The sequence below is a fragment of the Morone saxatilis genome, unplaced genomic scaffold (assembly GCF_004916995.1).
Source record: "Morone saxatilis isolate NCDOM2014 unplaced genomic scaffold, NCSU_SB_2.0 Contig15, whole genome shotgun sequence".
Classification (NCBI taxonomy): Eukaryota; Metazoa; Chordata; class Actinopteri; family Moronidae; genus Morone; species Morone saxatilis.
This window is the reverse complement of record NW_023339707.1, coordinates 12,009,126-12,028,166: the sequence shown is the minus strand read 5'-3', so window position 1 is coordinate 12,028,166 and position 19,041 is coordinate 12,009,126. Positions and strand designations below refer to the sequence as shown.

Here is a 19,041-nt window from a genome sequence, read left to right as displayed (position 1 = left end):
AAAGAGCCGGCTCTTTTTAGTGAGCCGAGCCAAAGGAACCGGTTCTCTATTCAATAGCTATCAGATAGTGAAATCTCTCCCAGTTCCTCTCAAACATGCAGTGGGTGCAGGAACTGAAATAAAAATTAATCTGGACTAAATCTCTGTATATGGATTTGTCCTGGTCGTCATTGTAAACAATTCTCAATTGATTTACCTGCTTAAATAAAGGTAAAATAATAAAACAAATAGTGTCATAGTGCTGGTAGAAGACTGATGCTGACTGACACATCACTAGGTAATCATCTGCCACGATGGCAAAACACATTTTGCTTTTTTGTGTCTGTTAGTCAAGAGGGCCAGGAAGATTTGATTGATCTCTCACTCGGACTCTGAAATGTGGCTATGTTAGATGTTGTTTTGGTACTCAGAGGGAGAAAAGCACAGATTTGGTTGTGATGGTTTGAGCCCACAATTCTTGCCCTATCTCTCTCTGCACTACATGGATTGCAGACGTTTGTTGGGAGGAGAAATACGTTAGATGCAGACAGAATGAGTTCAGGTCAGGATAACAGGGCAGCCCTCCATCACCTTGCCTCCTTCTGGACCCACTGACACATGATTGACAGCAGTTGATGGTTGGGGGGAGGGGGCGCTGATCTTTCCATCAGATCAAGGAGAGAGAGAGAGAGAGAGAGGAAGCACTCATTCTCATTCTCAGTGAATTCTCTCAGGCTTATTTATTTGGTTTCTCGCCTTCCAACTTATTTCGGGAACTTGCAAAATATGCTCCCTCCCAAGAGGTTAGATTTCTATCTTCGGCCTGTGCAGGGAAATGCTTTACCCAAACTTTTGGCAACTCCTATCAACCTCTTTTCTCTTCTGTGACAAACACAAACTTGCTAGTAAACAATTCATTAAAATCATTGATGGCAGTTTACCAACCAGCTCTAAAGTGACTTGTTTAGCTTTTTTTGGATGCAAGAATGACAGCCTCAGTGTGTAGCACAGTCTTTGCTTCAAACACGTATCTAATGCTCTGATTTGATCCACAGAAGGATGTATCTAAAACACAGAGCAGGCTTTCTTTGACTGATTTAATGCAGCCTTCACTCACAATTAATGAGCTTTAGTAACTTGTTTTTTTTCTTCTGTGTCATTTTAGAAGTGCTCTGTGAAGTTTCCCCTCAAGGACATTTAGGTAGTGGCTTTCGTGTTATATTAATCTTCTCACACAAACAGTTCTTCCTGTCTTTTGATGTGTTTTACAGGACAATCAAAGTGGAGGTGTATGACTGGGACAGAGATGGGAGGTAACAGACACACAGACAGTACTGTAGTCACAGTGCATTCATAAATTATGTCATTTATCAAAAGTTCCCCATGTCTGGCCCACTGTCCATGTCCCTTTAAATTCCTTCATACATTACATTTTCATCACATTCACAATTTCTTCTCCTTAACTGCTAATATTTTTTTCATTAACAATTGATTATTAGATTCCATCTGTGCCTCAGTGTCTGTGCTGTAACTTTATCTTCTACCTCTCAGGGCTGTTTCTACCATATCTGAATGAACTGTATCTGATACACTTTTTGTCTCTTTTCTCCAGCCACGATTTTATCGGTGAATTCACCACAAGCTACAAAGAGCTATGTCGAGGTCAGAGCCAGCTAAATGTCTACGAGGTGAGTAGAGATAAAGACAGTCAATACTGTTATCACCCCCTCTATTTTTCCTCTGAGAACCTTTATTTAAAATGACTTTTTTTAAATAAAGGTTTGTTTTGACAAGTAGCTCTGTTTAAAACCTTTTAAGATCACAACACTGTCTCAAAAATTGTAGTTATGTTAATTATGTTATACATTACTTTTTCCTGCTATTCTTCCGTGATCTCTTTAAACTACTAGAGTATAATTCAGGCCACAATGTAGGGTGTCCACACCCATTAGTAAATATGCTTTAAGTCAAGTGAATCACATAGACCATACTGTGGCTGGACAGAGCTGTGAGAAACCTTTTTAATGACAAGGTTATTCTGGTAGGGCACAAAAACAAACCTTCATTTCTGGGTACCAGCGTGAGAAAACAACTTCGATTTAAGAGCAAATTTAAGAGCCCTTTGGCTCAACAAGGTCTTGTTATCCAAAGTTTAATGACTTTAGGGGGCTGTGGTTGTTTGAGCCAGAGTTGTGGCTATTTGAGATTAACAGCTCGCCTCGTCTGTCTTTCCTCACCCTACACAGCATAAAGCATCTTAGAGGTTAAGTGTTGCAGCAGAGCTGTTGAGGAAGGGTGTTTCTGTGGTGAGAATACAAATGGATACAACAGAACTATGCAGCTGATTAAAGTTTTTTTGGATGGTCCTTGGAGGGTCAGAATGGGCATTACTGTTAGGCACTGGGTGCTCCTATCGGTCCCTGCTCATTAAAACACTTGCCACGTTACATTAGCCTCTGAATTAGTCATGGAGGTGGCTTAAGGAAAGAACAGGGCCAATAAAGAAAGTGAGAGGGAAAGGATGGTGGGTAGATTGGGATAGCTAAGGAGAGAATTAGTGAGTGGCAAGCAGACTTGCCCTTTCACACTGCTGACATGGCAGAAGGAGGTGCATCCATTACCCTTCACCAAACCTTTCTGTATTTTAATCAGAAACTGAAACACAGCAGTTTCTTTGTGCACTCTTTGCCAGGTCAGTGCCCTTGAGTCAGTTTTAAGATGTGGTCAAAAATGACACGAAGCCACCTTTTCACTGTTGACAAATAATACATTTGATAAGGTCACTGGCCTGCAGTGTTCAACTCTTTGCAGATTCCTGTGTGCTCAACCTGACATGCACAGGGCCTGCAAACATTCGCTCTGTGAGTTGAAATGACAGCAGCCTAATGCTAATAGATGTTGGTGTAATTGAGGGTGATGTCTGTGTGACGTAATGTGAACCTGGAAGTGACTGAGCGATGTTTGCGGTGCTATGAGGCATAATCTATGTTGGAGGAGTTTGAGGAGTAGCATCAGGAAGCACAGAGGCAGAACGGAGGAGAGGAGGAGAAAGGAAGAGAGCGAGATACCTTTTACTTTATTATACAGTGCAGTTTGCTCCAGGCTTGTGCTTTGTGTTTGTGTGCAGACCCATAGAATAAGCAGTAGATATATGACCTTAATGGCTCACTGTTGCACATGTTTTTGGCTGTAAGCTCTAAAAGTTGACAAGTCTAAACATTGATTTAAAGCAGGGGGGTACTGTAATCGCTCATAATCAACCATATATTTGTGTATTGTTGTATATTTTACACATTATTCATCACAGTGAATTTATACACAATGTAATGATATGTGATAGCTGGGACAGAGATATGTGTTCCACCGCCCCTAAGCTTGGCAATGCACATATAATATGTACAGCACAATCTAGGTGCTTATAGAAATCCCCCTGGATAATCTGTATCTTGCTGCGAGGCATGATCAATGCTATCTCATTCTCACCTACTGTGGTTATTGGATTCAGTCCCTCTGCTCCATTACACTCACGGACATGGAGTAGGAGGACAAAGATGTTTTTATTACTTGCCTAAGGGTGGATAAAAAGAATTGTGCTGCAAGTTTACATTATAATTATCCTTCTTTTCTATTCTGCCTTTATACCAGGTGGTGAATGCCAAGAAGAAAATAAAGAAAAAGAGATACATCAACTCTGGGACGGTGAGTCTGAGTTCTCAGATAAGAGCAACCCTCACCAGTGCACGCACGTCCCTGCCTTCCTTTGCTTTTGTATTCATCAGGAAGTTTCCTCTAAGTGGATTGCATGAGGCAGTTCAGCTCTGTTAAATGTTTTCGTCCATTCCCAGTCTCAGGACTTATGATCCAGAGAGTGAATATAAGTAGATGGGAAAATATTTGCGTGACCTTAAACAGGGTGAATAACCAAGTCCATAGTAATGCATAAAGGGACTCTTGTCTGAGTCCTGTCAGTGAAGGATGTTTATAAATGAGCCACAGCTTTGAAACTGCCGCAGTTCTTTGCCTGCTCTTACTTTGGCTTGACTCTGTAATTAAAATCTGTAGCCAGTTATCCATCACACTGATCATCCGTCGGTGCGCAGCCACACTGATTGTACTCCTAATAGACTGCCCAGGTGTCAAAATCATTCTGCGTGGATAAGTGATTTTGTGGGTGGTTAGCTCGGAGGTCAGTGTTAATGTGTAGATTGGTAGATTTTGCTTTCCTTAATTACCAAGCATGACATAATCTGTTGGACCTTTTTTCTCAGGTGTCTTTGTTGTCGTTCAATGTGGAGTCGGAGCACACCTTCCTCGATTACATCAAAGGGGGGTGAGTTTGATGTTTGTCTTACAGTTGTGTTGTTGGTGTTTATATAAATACACACTATATTTACATATTACAATGTGCCAGGCTCCTTAGGGAATAAGCACAGAAAGTCTGACAACATAATTTAAGTTCCCCTCCTCAAAAATGGGTTTTGTTATTCAACTTGGATGTTTGAGCTTCACGGTGCAGAATGATGAGTTTGATGGCTGTTTTCACATTCAGCTGCTGGAGAGAGAATATTTCCCTTTGCACACCTTAATCTTAGTTTAAGGCATGTATATACTGGAAGAATCTGCAACATCAGAACTGTTTTGAAATTTTAATTCATTATGTGAATTATAGAAATGTGATGGAAAAACATCAGTGCCTCCAGTGCACATACACTGAGAATGTTGGAGACATCTTGTGTCCAACAGTTAAACTATTGAAAATAATTGTTTTTGCTTATTCATACATTTGGATTTTTCAGTGAATGACAAGAAGTATATTTTAAGAATACTTAAAAAAACCCAAAATCAGACACAAATTATTATTCCAAAACAAGGTATTTTTTAATTCCTATAACATGTCCGGATGAGATCCTTAATGACTTTTATCTTTTTTAACATTTATGTGTCAGCTTTGTAAACACACAGCTGTGACATTCTGTGTGAATAGTTGGTCACAAACTGAACAACCGCAGGCTTACTGTAAAGGATAAATTTAGCTACTGGTTATGTTCATGTCCATTATGTGCTTGTGCGTATGTAGTCCATTAAAAATACAAAAAAATCTGCATCATTCAAACTGCAGAGATAAAGAACTGACCACATTTTCCAGTATGCACAGCATGTTAGTTTCTCCAGGGCGATCCTGTATGCATCATTTTTCACATCATATCAGAGTTATCTTTGAGTCTCAGACTAAAGTCAAAGTTGAATGTCAACATATAAACCATAATCATGACTGGGAAACCTAGATTTTTATGAAAACTGATATATTCCATGTGGTACTTCATAATACAGAGATACCTGAAAACCAAACAAATATGGATGCCTCACGTCATTCAAAGACCGTCCTTATATTGATATATTGATGATATTGAATTTATAATTGAGGACCTAGTGTATTATGGTGGCACTTCAAAAAATAGGTTGAAGCATCACAGTTAGTGCCTTGATCAAGGGTATAGAGGCATTATTTTCAAGCAGTCAGCTGTTTTTCAAATGGCAGATATCTGATTTCATTTAACGGATATGGTGCTATGCACAGTATTCAAATTCTCACACGACAACTTTTGTAATCATACAACCATCTTGATCATGTGAAAATGTGCAAGTCGTAAACATGGTAATCTTTCCCATCTCTACCATCCATTCCATATATCCCTGCTTGCCTAACAAACATCAGGAACAGGCACATGCTGTTACAACAGCAACGTGATTGAAGAGGGCAAGACATTAACTGCTTGCTACCTATTACCAGCTGTTATATGCAATAGCTATACTTCCTGTAATAACAATAACGATAGCCCCTGTTGTCACATGTTGACACTCCATCTGCAATTTCTTCTGCAACCGAATCCAGTAAAAACAGTCCACTGGAAAAACTGACTTATTTTTGTTCCTGGCTGCTAGTGTTTATTGTCAAAGATTGTTGTGCTGCTGCAACCTAAGTGGCAGCCTCCTGAGCCTTCGCCTCAGTTTGCTGTATTTTATTGACAGTGGGGTTTTGGTTCATGCTGGCATGTTTTGATTTAGATGGGTTGTGTTGTGATGTGGGGGTGTGACATTGGCCTAGTGGTATAAGATGTTGTCCGCCGTTTAATTCGGTTAGAGATCTTTATTGTAAGTCATTCCAATTTCTTGTCTGTCTCTCAAGTGTCTGCTACTGTATCACAAATAAGAAAAAGAAAAATCCCCAAGAATATAGAAATGTAGTTTAATCTATTGTCTTGTCCATCATGTTGCTGTATTTTAGGAAAGCCTTGATAGACAAAAATAAATAAATACCAAAATACTAATATTACTAAATAATAAGAGCAAGAGTAAAAAGACAACATCACATAAAGGCAAGTCTATAAAAAAGTTGTTTTTTTCCCCACTGATTCTGCAAACCTTATATCCTCAGGCAGGTCGTTCCAAAGCTGAGGGCAAAACCACAGACACTTTTAGGTTTAAGCTTCGACTGTGAACTTGACCATTTTAGGATGTAAGGCTCATAAGGGGTCAGCATCTCTGCTATGTAGCTTGGGGCTAAACCCAGGCGTGCTTTAAAAGTGATCAGTAAAATCTTAAAATCAATTCTAAAACGAACAGGGAGCCAATGGAGAGAAGCCAGCATTGTTGTGTTGTGATATTGTCTGTTGGAACCAATAAGAAGCGTAGGCAGTGAGAGGAAAAACACAATTTACTGAACTCTCTCTGTAGTTTCACCTTACATAGATACAATATTAGATTATCAGTCAATAGTGGGAGTTAAGTTGCCACAGCAATACAGACAACAAAGTGTTGTGGGTATTGTAAACATGTCACTGCTGTGACTAATACATGAAAGTAAGGAAGACAATCAGTGCTGTGAGATTTCACGCAGTAGATTTAAATGCATTACTCCGGCTCCACTGCTCTCCATTGCAATACAACGACCCGTCCACATTTCCTCTACTGTTGTTGACTGCGGTTCCTGAGTTGCCTGGAATTTTTCATGTGAGTATAAAAGTGTGGCTCCAAAGGAGACGACCTTGTCCACATTCACAACTGTGTGTGTGAATGAATATGAATGACTATGATAAAATATGGAGGCGATCTGAGAGCTTAATTAAGGGCCCACAACCTGTCACATATGGAAATGTTTCTCAGTGGATCAGTGGCTGCCCTGGTTTTAGTTTTCTGCTGCTTTGCCACTGATGGCTGAGTGTCCCAGATCTGTCCTGTTGGTCTCTCTCCAGCTCACACAAGTGGACACTATATCCACACACACACATAGACTCAAAGGAACAGTGTTTTCACCCTTACCTTTATTACCTGTTTGCCTCTGATTTAATTTGTCCTTGAGTCACTGTATTGTGGAGGGCGAAGGACAATAAACAAACAATGAGTTCTAATACACTGTCGGTTCAAAAAGATGTAGTGCATTTAGATACATATTTCAGTTATTGTGGTTTCTTGTTTTTTGTTGAAGCATTTTAAGATAATTTAAGGTAATTTGATTTTCACAAAAACCCAGATAAACACTTACTAACCTAAATATGAGCACTGGGATTTGCTGTTGTTGGGGTACGTACTCTCTTAGTTGGGTGCCGACATATTTCTGCATGACATTTGGGAGGAAGGAAGCTCAAAGACAGAAGTGAGAGATAACACACTGTTCATAAATGTGTGCGATATTAGAGATTCAGTGGAATAATAAATGTCTGTAATCAGTCTGTCCAAAATGAGACCCTAATATAAGATAAACAAGAAGTCCAAATTGTCTGAAACTGTTTTAAGACCACATTGTACCACTTTATCGGATTTTGCTTTCATATACCAAATAATTTTTCACAACAGATAAATATCTACAGAAACTCAGAATTCATGAAGAGAAAAAGAAATATTACATAAACAGTGCTTTTCCACAAAAGGCAAAATCTTGTTTCCCAAATATAGGGACGAAGACACCACCACCAAGCCGTTGATCAAAGATGTCACCATAAAAAACCCCGCCCAAATTTATGGCAGATGGCTCAGGACTCGAGATTAAATTTATTTAAATGTTTCCTTTCCTTTTGCTTTAAACTGTGTCAGACTTAAGTATATTTAAAATCTTTGTTTCAGTAACTCGCATCACTTCATCGACTCACTCTGGTCTGCCATGGGAGTTCTGCTAGTTGTCTGCTAATTGAAATCACTCTAGGTGTTTGGCCACAATCATTTTCATTATTCTTTTAGTCATTGGCTGAGTTACTGTTTCTTGTTTATGTCTAAATATTTGATCACTTTGAAATTATTTAAAGTGTGTATATTATTATGTGTTAATTATTCTTATTTAGCCAAATAATCACAAACCCATTACAGGGACATTGAATGTTTGAGAAGATCAAACAAACTATTTAAATATTTACAAGCTCAAATACTAATCCAAAGATCTGTAGAGAAAAGAGTAAGAGAGGTTAAACGTGCCCCACACGCCACCTACTGATTGCCTGTATTGTAATAATTCTTTTTGTAACGATACATTTCTCTACTGTCTCAGACACTTTATCTTTGTGTCCCAGGTGCTATTTTTATTGTCCCCGGGACAACAGGACATCCTTGATTTTGAGCACTGAGATTGCTTTACACTGAGGTAGAGTGCTGAGAAAAATATGGTTTACTGTCATACGGGAATGCACAATACACCACCAATAGAAAACATTTCATTGGTTACCTGCTGTCTGTGTCCACTGAAGTAAACATTTTATTAGAATATACTACTGCTGGAGTTGTTGAACAGATAATGGGCTAGTTAACTAGTTAACAGCATGTATTTATAGATGATTACCCTAAGAAAGACTCTCATGGGAACAACTTGAACTTTATCCAAGTGGGTGTAGGAAGAGTATAGTTTAAAAGTAATAACAAAAACAGTATTTATATGACAATACATTTATTTCTAATGGTTATGAAATGTTCAATCTAAAGAGCCACTTTATTCTGATGTTAACAGAAATCTGACTGAGCTCTAATGCTGCACCCGCGTTACTTTCACCTAAATCTGTTGTTAAAGTTATTAAAGTCATCTGTTACTTAATCTCAGTTCTCTGAAATCAGATTGGAATTGAACTCTTAATAAAGCCATCATTTTGGAGCTTGAAACTGCTTTTTATCCATCATGTTAAATGAAAAGTGGTAATCTTCACATGAAACTGTTTCAGACACAAATGAGAGACAGATTACCCCATTAATTAATGTGACCCGGCACAGGGAGTGAAGCATTATGTAGAGTGGTACTTAGAGATGTTAAAAGCTCATCAGCTCTTTTGTATGGTTTCAATGTCGTGCTAGGGAAGAGGGGCTGACGGCAAAAACTATTACTTAAAAAACACTCATCATCGTGTCAAAAAAAAAAATGAAATCCCTGAAAAAAAACCCAATAAACAAAACACTCCAGCATCTGTGCTTTGATATTTTCTCTTGAGGTCTTTTAAATCATCATGACAGATTTACTGCAGCCTCTGTGCCTTCTGTTGTCATTGTCTCCCTAATGTTTTTCTTTGAGAAGTGCTCTCAACAATGGGACTCCTTGTGTATTAAAATCATAAGAAGCTGCAGAGATAAGACTTGTCTGGAAGATATCATCAAAAACATGACAGTTATGAGGGATGCAGAATGGGTCAATATTACTTAGTCGTATCTCCTGGTCCCTACGTACTGTAAGTCAAGCCTATCTCTGCATCTACCTTTTTATGTTTTTGCTTGAGGCTCTTAGTTTTTGTGCTAAATTGTCTCTGGAGGCGGAACATAAACCAATGTATATGTATTTTTTATGTCCATTAGAGGACGATATATTAACCTATTCCACACATAGGTGATTGAAGGCAGGATTAACTTTTACTCACCTCAACACGAGGATTCAAAAATTAACTCACAGACTCAGTTATAATTAAAATTATTCAGACATTTATTTCTTTCACTTTATCATAGATAGATCTATATCTCCACTTGTGGCTGTTAAGATAAATGGCACCTCTCTGTAGTGCTCTTGAACTATGTTGTGTAATTTTTTCTTTTATTCTTTCTTCTACGAACTTGCTTCAGTCATCCCTGGTTATTCTAGCTAATATCTAAAGATATTTGCTGATGTTGAAGGAAATCCATGAATCAGCATTGCTGCCAGGAATCATCTGACTGATGTTTATACAGAATATGACAGTTCATTCAAAGCAATGAGTTCACAGCTCAATCAACAAGAACACAGATTATATATATATATAGCATAGACTAGAGAGGCCACTCCTTACCAGGAAAGACCTCTACCATTAATACTATGTCTACATTTTATGAACCAGCAAGTACAAAATAGAAAAACAGAGTAAAAATCACAAAGCATAAAAGCATGTGGATGATTTTATTTAAACTAAGTAATAAGTTTGCAGAAGAATATACAACTCCGAGTTACACAATCAAATACAAAACCACAGAATTTGATCTCAGGTCAGTTCAAATCCAATCCAATCATTTCCCTGAAGAAGGCCTATATGAGCTGAAACATTTATTCATATAATTGAAAATACAAAGATTGTATCTGATTTACGAGTGTGTGGCTTTCTCCTCCTTCCTTTGATGTGTATTTATGAGACAGCATTTTGCTACAACAACATCTCTAGAGATATACAATCCTAAACATTTTAAGATGTTATTTGTGCACTGCTACTATCCAATAGAGCTCGTGGAGTTATGGTAGCTAAGAGATTTGTGGCTGCAAATATATAATTTCACTACGTCAAAGCTACACAGCAATAAATAACCTGATATATCGATTAAGAAAAGCGGGAGGAAAAAAAGATCTTGCATTCAACAGACTCCCTGCTTTGAGCAGATTGCATGACAGACTGATGAAGGAAATAAACAAGATTACTAGTGCTGGCAGTGAAAGGATGAAACAATGAGCGTGCTGCTTATCCATGATGGGTAAGATTAACTGTATCCATGGAAAATGAAACACCAGATTTACAGTGTTTAATGGAAGCTGCTGCTTTGGTCAATTAAACTGGTAAACCTTTAGGTACCTTCGAAGTATTATCAGTCATTATATTTAGAGCATATTTTCCCCCATACATTCATCAGGTTAGGTCAGATAATAACTGTTACTGTCTCAAAGGGCTTCACAACACCCACATTATCAAAATACACCACACCCCCATAACCTTAACCCTTCAACTGAGAATGAGAAAAACTCACAGAACCTCATTATAATCAAAAACATTTGCCCCACTGGGATGGTCAAACATTCAATGGTTGCTGAGAATGGGACACGGAAGATTAAATGTATGTTTTGTCTAATTATAGGATGTTTTAATTGACTAGATAGCATTCGAGGAAACAAGCAAGTCAGATTATCACCAAGATAGAAAAATATGATGTTTGTTATCAGAGCAAACGTTAAGGAATATGTAACATTTCCAACAAATCAGTACTACAAAAGCACAATGACATGAACGCTGTTACACTGACAGTCCCTTTCATTTTTTGTTGATCCTGGCGGCCCCTGTGGACAAAAGCAGTAGTGTTTCTACCTCCTCGTTCGATTGATTTCGGACCAAATGCGAGCTTGTTTATGCAGGTAATGTAGAGGCATTAACTTTAATTTAAAACTGCTTAACAACCAGATAAAAACTCCTTGTAGTATGTTTAAGTTGGAAATCTATGTTTAGTTGGAGTTTCTACCCACTGAAATACATGTCAGATTTAATTCTACTTTTGTTACTTTCGACTTTATTTATTCACATCTGCAAGAACAAAATTTGTAATTTATGAGTTCTGGCACAGAGCACAGCGAATGTTTGTCCAATGGATCACTTAGTTTTGATTTGGCATCTGCACTACTGTAGCTGGGTGGAAGAAATTACTTTTCTTCAACTCATACAAATGTATAAAAAGCAACTGAAAAAAAGTACCTGACAACCCTGCCATTCAGAAAGATGATGAGAAATATAAGCAGAAGCCTGCATCAGGCTGTATGAGTCTTAGATTTGTGCTATTGATTCCTTTCATATGTGTTTGCTTTACTGCTCCCTTTCTAATAAGTCATAACTTACATGATGGTTTTTTGAAGCGGATGGTAAAAAAGCAATTTCTTCTCCAGACACACCATCACATCCTGACTGGTTTCACAGTGAATTGGTTTGTCATAAATTTTCATTAACGTTCAATTGGGGCAGAGATACAGTCAAATAGAGGTAATTAAAGTCCAAAAGCCACATACTGCGCTGATTCTGAGAGGCTAATGAAAGATTCATATTCTTTTCATCACACGCTGAAATGTTTCTTTTAAAATTAAAATCCACAGTGAGATCGGCCTTGTATGGAGCCTCTATTGTGTGGAGATCTTATTAAGTTTTAATAGTTTCATCCCAAAATATCCTGTTGTCCTGAAATGGGAGAAATTGATACTGTTATTTTTTTCTATTCATTTAGCTTAATTTTTTTTTTAAATCTTGTTTTCTTTGTCTTTTACTGATTCTTGAAAATAGGGAGATATTTCTCAGCTGTGACAGTCATTCTTCTGCCAGGTTAGATTTTAATGCAGGCGCAGTGGTTTGCTATCTGTTTACCTCACAGAAATACAAGAAAGAGGTGATATTGATGTTAAAAGATTTCAGTTACTGTGTGCTGGACCGCTAGGTTCCGTGCTGTTTTCTGTATTCTGACATCGTGGCCACCGTTGGTCCTGTTCATGTTTGAGTTTATAGAGAAGCAGTAGCAGAGCACTTTGCTTTAGATTTATGTACACACTTGTGTTTGTTTTTGTCCAGGGAATCACTGTTTCACAACTAGAAACTGTCATGGCAGTTATCTGCTATCTGAGTTTTGCCACTGTCAACCTCTCTGACCTTTCTTTTACTTTGGTTTACTGCCACTTTTATTGCCTCATACTAAATATTCAAAGGTGTAATTTCCGCTGGGGATGGGGGGGCATGCCCTCGTCATTTTTCTAAATCCCACTTTCCAACCCCCTCTTTTAGAGGTTGATTTTAATATTATCTCTGTTACTGTCCAGTCACCAAAGTCCAGATGAGAGATGTTATGAGTTACTAAAAATATTGATATCTGAGCCTTTTTTCATCGTAGACTTCAGTTATATTACAATGTGCTTACAGAAACTAATCTTAATGAGTAGTGGTGAGTACCTGACAGACTTTCTTTGCTCTGTTTTTCACCTCTCAGGCTACATGCAGGCTGCCTTACTTTTGGCGGTAGTTGTTGGGGCTGTATGCAGCCTTAAAGGGAATACTTGCAGACGTTACACAGGGCTGAAAAAAGTACTTTCAGTTTTGTGTACACTGTTTTACTTGTGTTGGTTAAATAAAGCAATTTAAACTGTATTTTGATCTAGGCCCACAGTTATTACTCTCTTAAAAAGATGTTAGAATTGAGCATTAGCCAGAGATAAGGCAGCAAACAGACAGACAAGTGCGCTTCGTAGTAAAAATGTCCATCAGAAATTATCATGCCTTTATCAAGGAAACCAAAAATTACTTTAAGTAAGGTTAGAGAAATAATAATATATATTAATCATTAACCTTACATAGCACTGCTGTTTTTTTATAGCATTTCATTATGGAAGAGACACACTGTGGCAATCTGCTCATTGATGTAGTCTGTGTTGGCCAGTTTCCAGCACATACTGATGACTTTGTAGGTGTACTGTAGCTGCATTCTTTGTCTTACATTTAATGCGATATCCCACCCAATCCAGATTGCCAAGACTGCAGGGACTTCACATTACAAAGGCTCCTGCCATATGGTGTTTGTCTAACTGGAAGGGGAAAGTCAATATGACACCGATACGTTTGTTTGTGATTCAAGGTGATACAAACGCTGGCTGAGGAGCTGTCATTTAAGCTGAAAACAAAACTGAGGGAAGAGGAGATGCTGAGCGAGTTAGTGATAACATGAAAGGACAGAGTGAAGCCCATAGGGAATTATTGGACTTCCTGTTCTGATTTGCACTGAATCATGTTTGAAGAGGCCATTTAAAGGCTGGTGTCAGATTTATGAACTCCGTATGAAAAAGTGATGGTATATTAATTTGTCCACATAGCAATACATCACTCAAAGATGAAGAAAAAATGAAATATGACTGAAGGATTACCTGTTCTCAAGGACTATAGATGTGAGGATTGGAGGGATAAAATTAGAAACTGCAGACCAGCCAGTGGTTCTTTGCAAGAAGACCTACAAAACAGACAATTCTGCACCATCAGTCAACATCAATCTATATTGATTTTTTTAGTCTCAAAATAATTTGTCAGCCCAGCTCTTCAACAAATCCCCACTGTGCGTCACAAGTGAAATAAACAAATAACAAGCACTGCAAGCCAGTCAACTGAACACAGACATAATGTGTGATGGCCGATATAACTCCTTCCTGCAACAAGCCACAGACAGACAGCAGCAAAAACCGATCCCCAGAGGAGTCCATGGTCTGTTGGCCTGTTTGTTTTTAAGTACCTTTCTTCAATAGAAAAGGACACAGACACTGATTTCTGAACCTGTTCATCCAGTGATTCCTTGTTGATAACTATTGTACAGAGTGGGATAGAGGGAAAGTAGGGTGGAGGCTACTCTACTAACTGTAAATTAGTCCAAACCCTAGTCCTAAAAGGAAAACAAGGAATATCTACCTTGGGTACAGAGCAGTTGTTACACCAAAAGTCAGAGGGGTTTTAATTTTTTCCTGGAAGACACCGGTATGGTTACAGTCAGGGAAAGATGTAGAAAACAATAATGTACCACACAGGGAGTTAGATTTGTAAAAGCAGGCAGCAGTGTAGCAGCGAGGATACAAACCTTAGTGCCGTTGTGTGCATGACTGAGTGCCAAATATTTATAAAAACGCCTATTGTGAGACGTTGTGGATATAATGACTGGAGGGTGTATGGAACTTGTGATTATAAAATGACTTCTGTGTCTGCCTGCACTACCATGAGACTCTATGGTATGGGTTAAGCAACTAAAAAACTTGGTTTTATGTTATTTTATATCCTCGCTACAAAAAGAAAACTTCTTGCATTAGCACTGAAAGTTGGCATTGGATGTAAATCTGGAGGTGTGGCATTGCCCAATAATATGGACGTTATTTCCTAATACTCTGGATTATATCATTTTATATCCAAATTGAAGTAGAGCTGATCAGGCATGTGGTGAATATTAAATAGCTTTCATTTGTATTTGGTCTTTTTAAAGAGTGAGGAAGTGGTGAGAAATGCCCATGATTACGTACATATTGTTTTTGTCCAACAAATAGTCCAAAACAAATTTGAAAAGATGTTCAGTTTATTACAGAGAAAATCGTCAAAATACCACAATTTAGAAGCTGGACCCAGAAATATCAGCTTGTTAAATTATAGATTAGTTAACAGGACTACGACTCTTAGATACTTCCATCATTAATGTGTTCAAGCTCTTTATGTTACACGTATTTGTGTATCTTATTAGTGTTTATATTTACAAAATGATTGTGGGTTGTCGATGGGTTTAAGCTCTTAATGCTATAAATGCAACACTTGTGTCCATATAAACTGATAAAAGAAGTAATAGGTCTTGTTGGTACTTCCAGTCCCTGTAGAGTTTAACAACTACTGACTGAGGATAAAGTCCCAGGTAATGCTCTGATGATCAAATTGGCAGTTTCACTGACAGTTCCTGTGTGACTATTTCTACTGTCTTGCACTCTGCCTTAACTCTAACTCACTGCTTTGCCTTTCTGGTCAAACATTCAAAACTAACCATAGAAATCAGCAGAGACTTCAAAATTGAGGCAGTATGCCAGTGTAACAATTCCCCTCTGTCAGCTGAGCGGTCCGGCTCAATGCTGATTAATGAGCTGGGGTCAGAGTCTCCCCAGGAGGAAGCCGCCATTATCTCCGATACTATGCTTGTGGGAATTTCTGAATGGAGGAGAAGTCAGGAAAAGGCAATCAGTGGTAATCACAATGAAAGAGCACACACTTTGATCTAAGCTCCCCTTCCCTTCACTCTTCGTTTGTCTCTCTGGGGAAACGTGAAAATCCAGCAGAGACTAGTTAGGCTCTGTTTAGTTTCTTTTCAAGGTTTTGGCTATCATTACAGGCTCATGAATAAAAAAATATTCAGTAGTTTTTGGACATTTTGTTCAGATTGATGCAGTGAATGGAAGAGCTCAAATTTTCAATTGATCATACAATAGCGACTGAGTAGAACGAAGACAATAATGGTGATTACAATGATGATCACGGTTATGATGGTGACTATAATGGATGATCGGGTGCACAGTATACAGGATTGTGTAAATGTTCATATATCTTGAAAAAACAAGGGAAATTGTCAAAACAGCCAGTGAGCAATTGGGATTTTTAATTTTATTTATTTTTTACAAATCTTTTGCCTTGTTAATAATTATATTTTTCCTCAGTGTGATGTTCAGTCTAATCGTTAAGCCAGCTGCAGCAACTCATTATGTGTTTGCGGAGACCATTTGAGAAATGACTCTGCCTTCAGCAGTTTTTCTCGGTTTCTGTGGGATGTGTTTGTGGTTTGGTCGCTGTGCTGTTAAATCATTAAATACGATGTTTTATTTAAAGATCAAAACAGTGCTTAGGATGCTGTTTGAACCTAAGCAAATGTATGCTCTCTCCGTTTCATAAAAACCTTAATAGATCCAATGTTGCAGAGACAGTAAAGGTGTATTATCAGTGCTGTTTTGGGTTTCGTTTGTCACACCTCTTCTCAGATAGGAGGTAGAGCAGAGTCAGACCTGGGAGAGCCTCATTAAACTGCAACGCTGAGTTTTCCTGCCTCTCTTTTGTTAACAGCATCCTCTCCCCCATTCATCTGTTTCAGGACTCAGATTCACTTCACAGTGGCCATTGATTTCACTGCATCAAATGGTGAGTGTTTTGACTACCATCGCCCTGCTCTGCTTCCATTTCCGTCCTCTGATGTATGACTGTGGCATTCCCCATGAATCAAAGAGGGGGCTGGAGTTTTCTCCCTGCTTGTAATAATAACCTATTTTCTTGTTAAACGTTTTTCTTAAAGTGCTCATATGGTAAACTAAGTCATTTACATGCAATTACTTGTGGACAGAGAGAGAGAGAGAGAGAGAGCCCTGATTATAAACTGCATTAAGGAAAGTTAAAATGAAATGCTCTGTCTAGTACAAACAACAAATAATACAAATAAGGTGGTATATTCATGAGCAGATGTACAAATGTAGAGCTGTAAAAGAACATTTAAATAAATGCGAAGAAAAACATTAACATCTATTTCCATGCTCCCTCTCTATATTTCACTAATGACTTGCCCTGACTCTTAAACAAAACATCCAACCCTAAAATCAGAAGTCAGGAACACATTTCTGAATGTAATATATATCTATTTAAAGGTTTTGTGCTAATATGCAGTGGTGGAATCTAACTACGTTCAATTTACTTTATTTACTATTTTATGCTACTTTATACTTCTATAAATATTGCACTACATTTACCTGAGAGCTTTAGTCACTAGTTACTTTGCAGATATAGATTATTGATACAAAATATTATAAATTACTACTAATAAAAATTCCAGATACCCAACAGCATACTAAGTAGTTATAATTAGCCCCACCTTTACCTGCTGCAACATAAAATTATGCTTACGTGTTAATTAATCAATAATTAGAATCAAATATTATATACTATACTAACCTTTTAATAAATTAAATATCTGAATACTGCTGCAAATAACCAACCATTAAAGCTTGTATGTGCATTAAAACCTTGCAGTGTGATCATTCTGAAGGTATTTTATTTAACTACATGTGATATTTTGACTGTTACTGATTTATTTCAGTATAAAAGGGAATCGATCACAATGTTACTGTAACTTCAAAAACATAAATAGGAATCTATAAATACAAGTATTGCTAATAATATCGAGTTACATCGAGTTTCACCTCTGAATCAGAACGTATTTCATATTTCTCTGGTTGCAGTTGTCAGTTCGGTGTCCGTCTGATGGTTTGCATCACTGACTCTGACTTCTTTTGTCTTGGAAGGAAATCCATCTCAGTCCACCTCACTGCACTACATGAACCCGTACCAGATGAATGCCTATGCCATGGCCCTGAAGGCCGTGGGAGAGATCATCCAGGACTACGACAGTGATAAGATGTTCCCTGCCCTGGGATTCGGTGCTAAGCTCCCCCCTGATGGGAGGGTCTCCCATGAGTTCCCTCTGGTGAGTAAACTATGTTGTTATCTCAGACACTTGTAATTCATCATCAGAGTTTTGGATTTGGAGCTTATCTCTGAGTGTGAACACTGGTTTATGTTCTTATGCTTTCTCCAACATGTATGGATAAGTGTGTTTTTTTATGTGCAATATGGATGTGTGCATTTTGAGATGAATGCTGCTACACCTCTGACATGCATAATTCAGAGTGAATTTCATTTACCTTTTATAGTGCAAATTAGGTTCTGTAAGGCTGAAGGATTCTTAAATCAATTTGCCTTCTCTCAGCCAACTAATGTGCTCTGGCTGCTGCATAGTACAGCCTAATGAGGAGTCTGTCTACAGGGTAACGTCTGCAACACTCCATGTTTCCATTAAAATTTGCAAATTAAGATTCATCTCACCATATAATTGAAGCCTCACTCTTTCAAGCTCTTGTCTTGTGAGTTATTTTAAAAGTAAAGTTACAATCCTATTTGTTATATATGTAGGTTAGAAATGGGCCTTGTGCTAATCACTGAACTTTAATGGGTTGCAAGATATAAGTCTGATGAACCTGCACTCCCCATGATCACAGCTGGGTGTGGTCAGGGTGGTTATTGAGGTTATTGAGAAAACACCCAGCTGCTTCCTCACCTCTGAGCATGTAGTTGCTACTGGTTAGACTGATATCTTTTTCATTGAGTACATTCAGTACATTCAACTTGTTCCTTTAGTTCAGAAACCCAGAAGTATGTTTAGCATGCACCCCATATCAAAGGCTGAGTTCTTATCTTAGCCACCTGGGTTTGATTCTGGCCTGTGGCCCTTTGCTGCATG

At 38.1% G+C, this 19,041-nt stretch overlaps 1 protein-coding gene across 3 annotated transcripts in view; it reads left to right on the top strand.

Annotated features, from left to right (window-relative positions):
- The window catches only part of cpne5a (copine Va), a 67,728-nt gene that overhangs the window by 38,631 nt on the left and 10,056 nt on the right, over positions 1-19,041 (top strand). For all 3 annotated transcript variants that reach the window (XM_035655923.1, XM_035655925.1, XM_035655924.1), the window contains 6 exons: positions 1,251-1,292; positions 1,592-1,667; positions 3,625-3,678; positions 4,248-4,309; positions 16,849-16,895; positions 18,047-18,228. In XM_035655923.1, the coding sequence (XP_035511816.1) occupies positions 1,251-1,292; positions 1,592-1,667; positions 3,625-3,678; positions 4,248-4,309; positions 16,849-16,895; positions 18,047-18,228 (463 nt within the window). The remainder of the gene's footprint in view (positions 1-1,250; positions 1,293-1,591; positions 1,668-3,624; positions 3,679-4,247; positions 4,310-16,848; positions 16,896-18,046; positions 18,229-19,041) is intronic.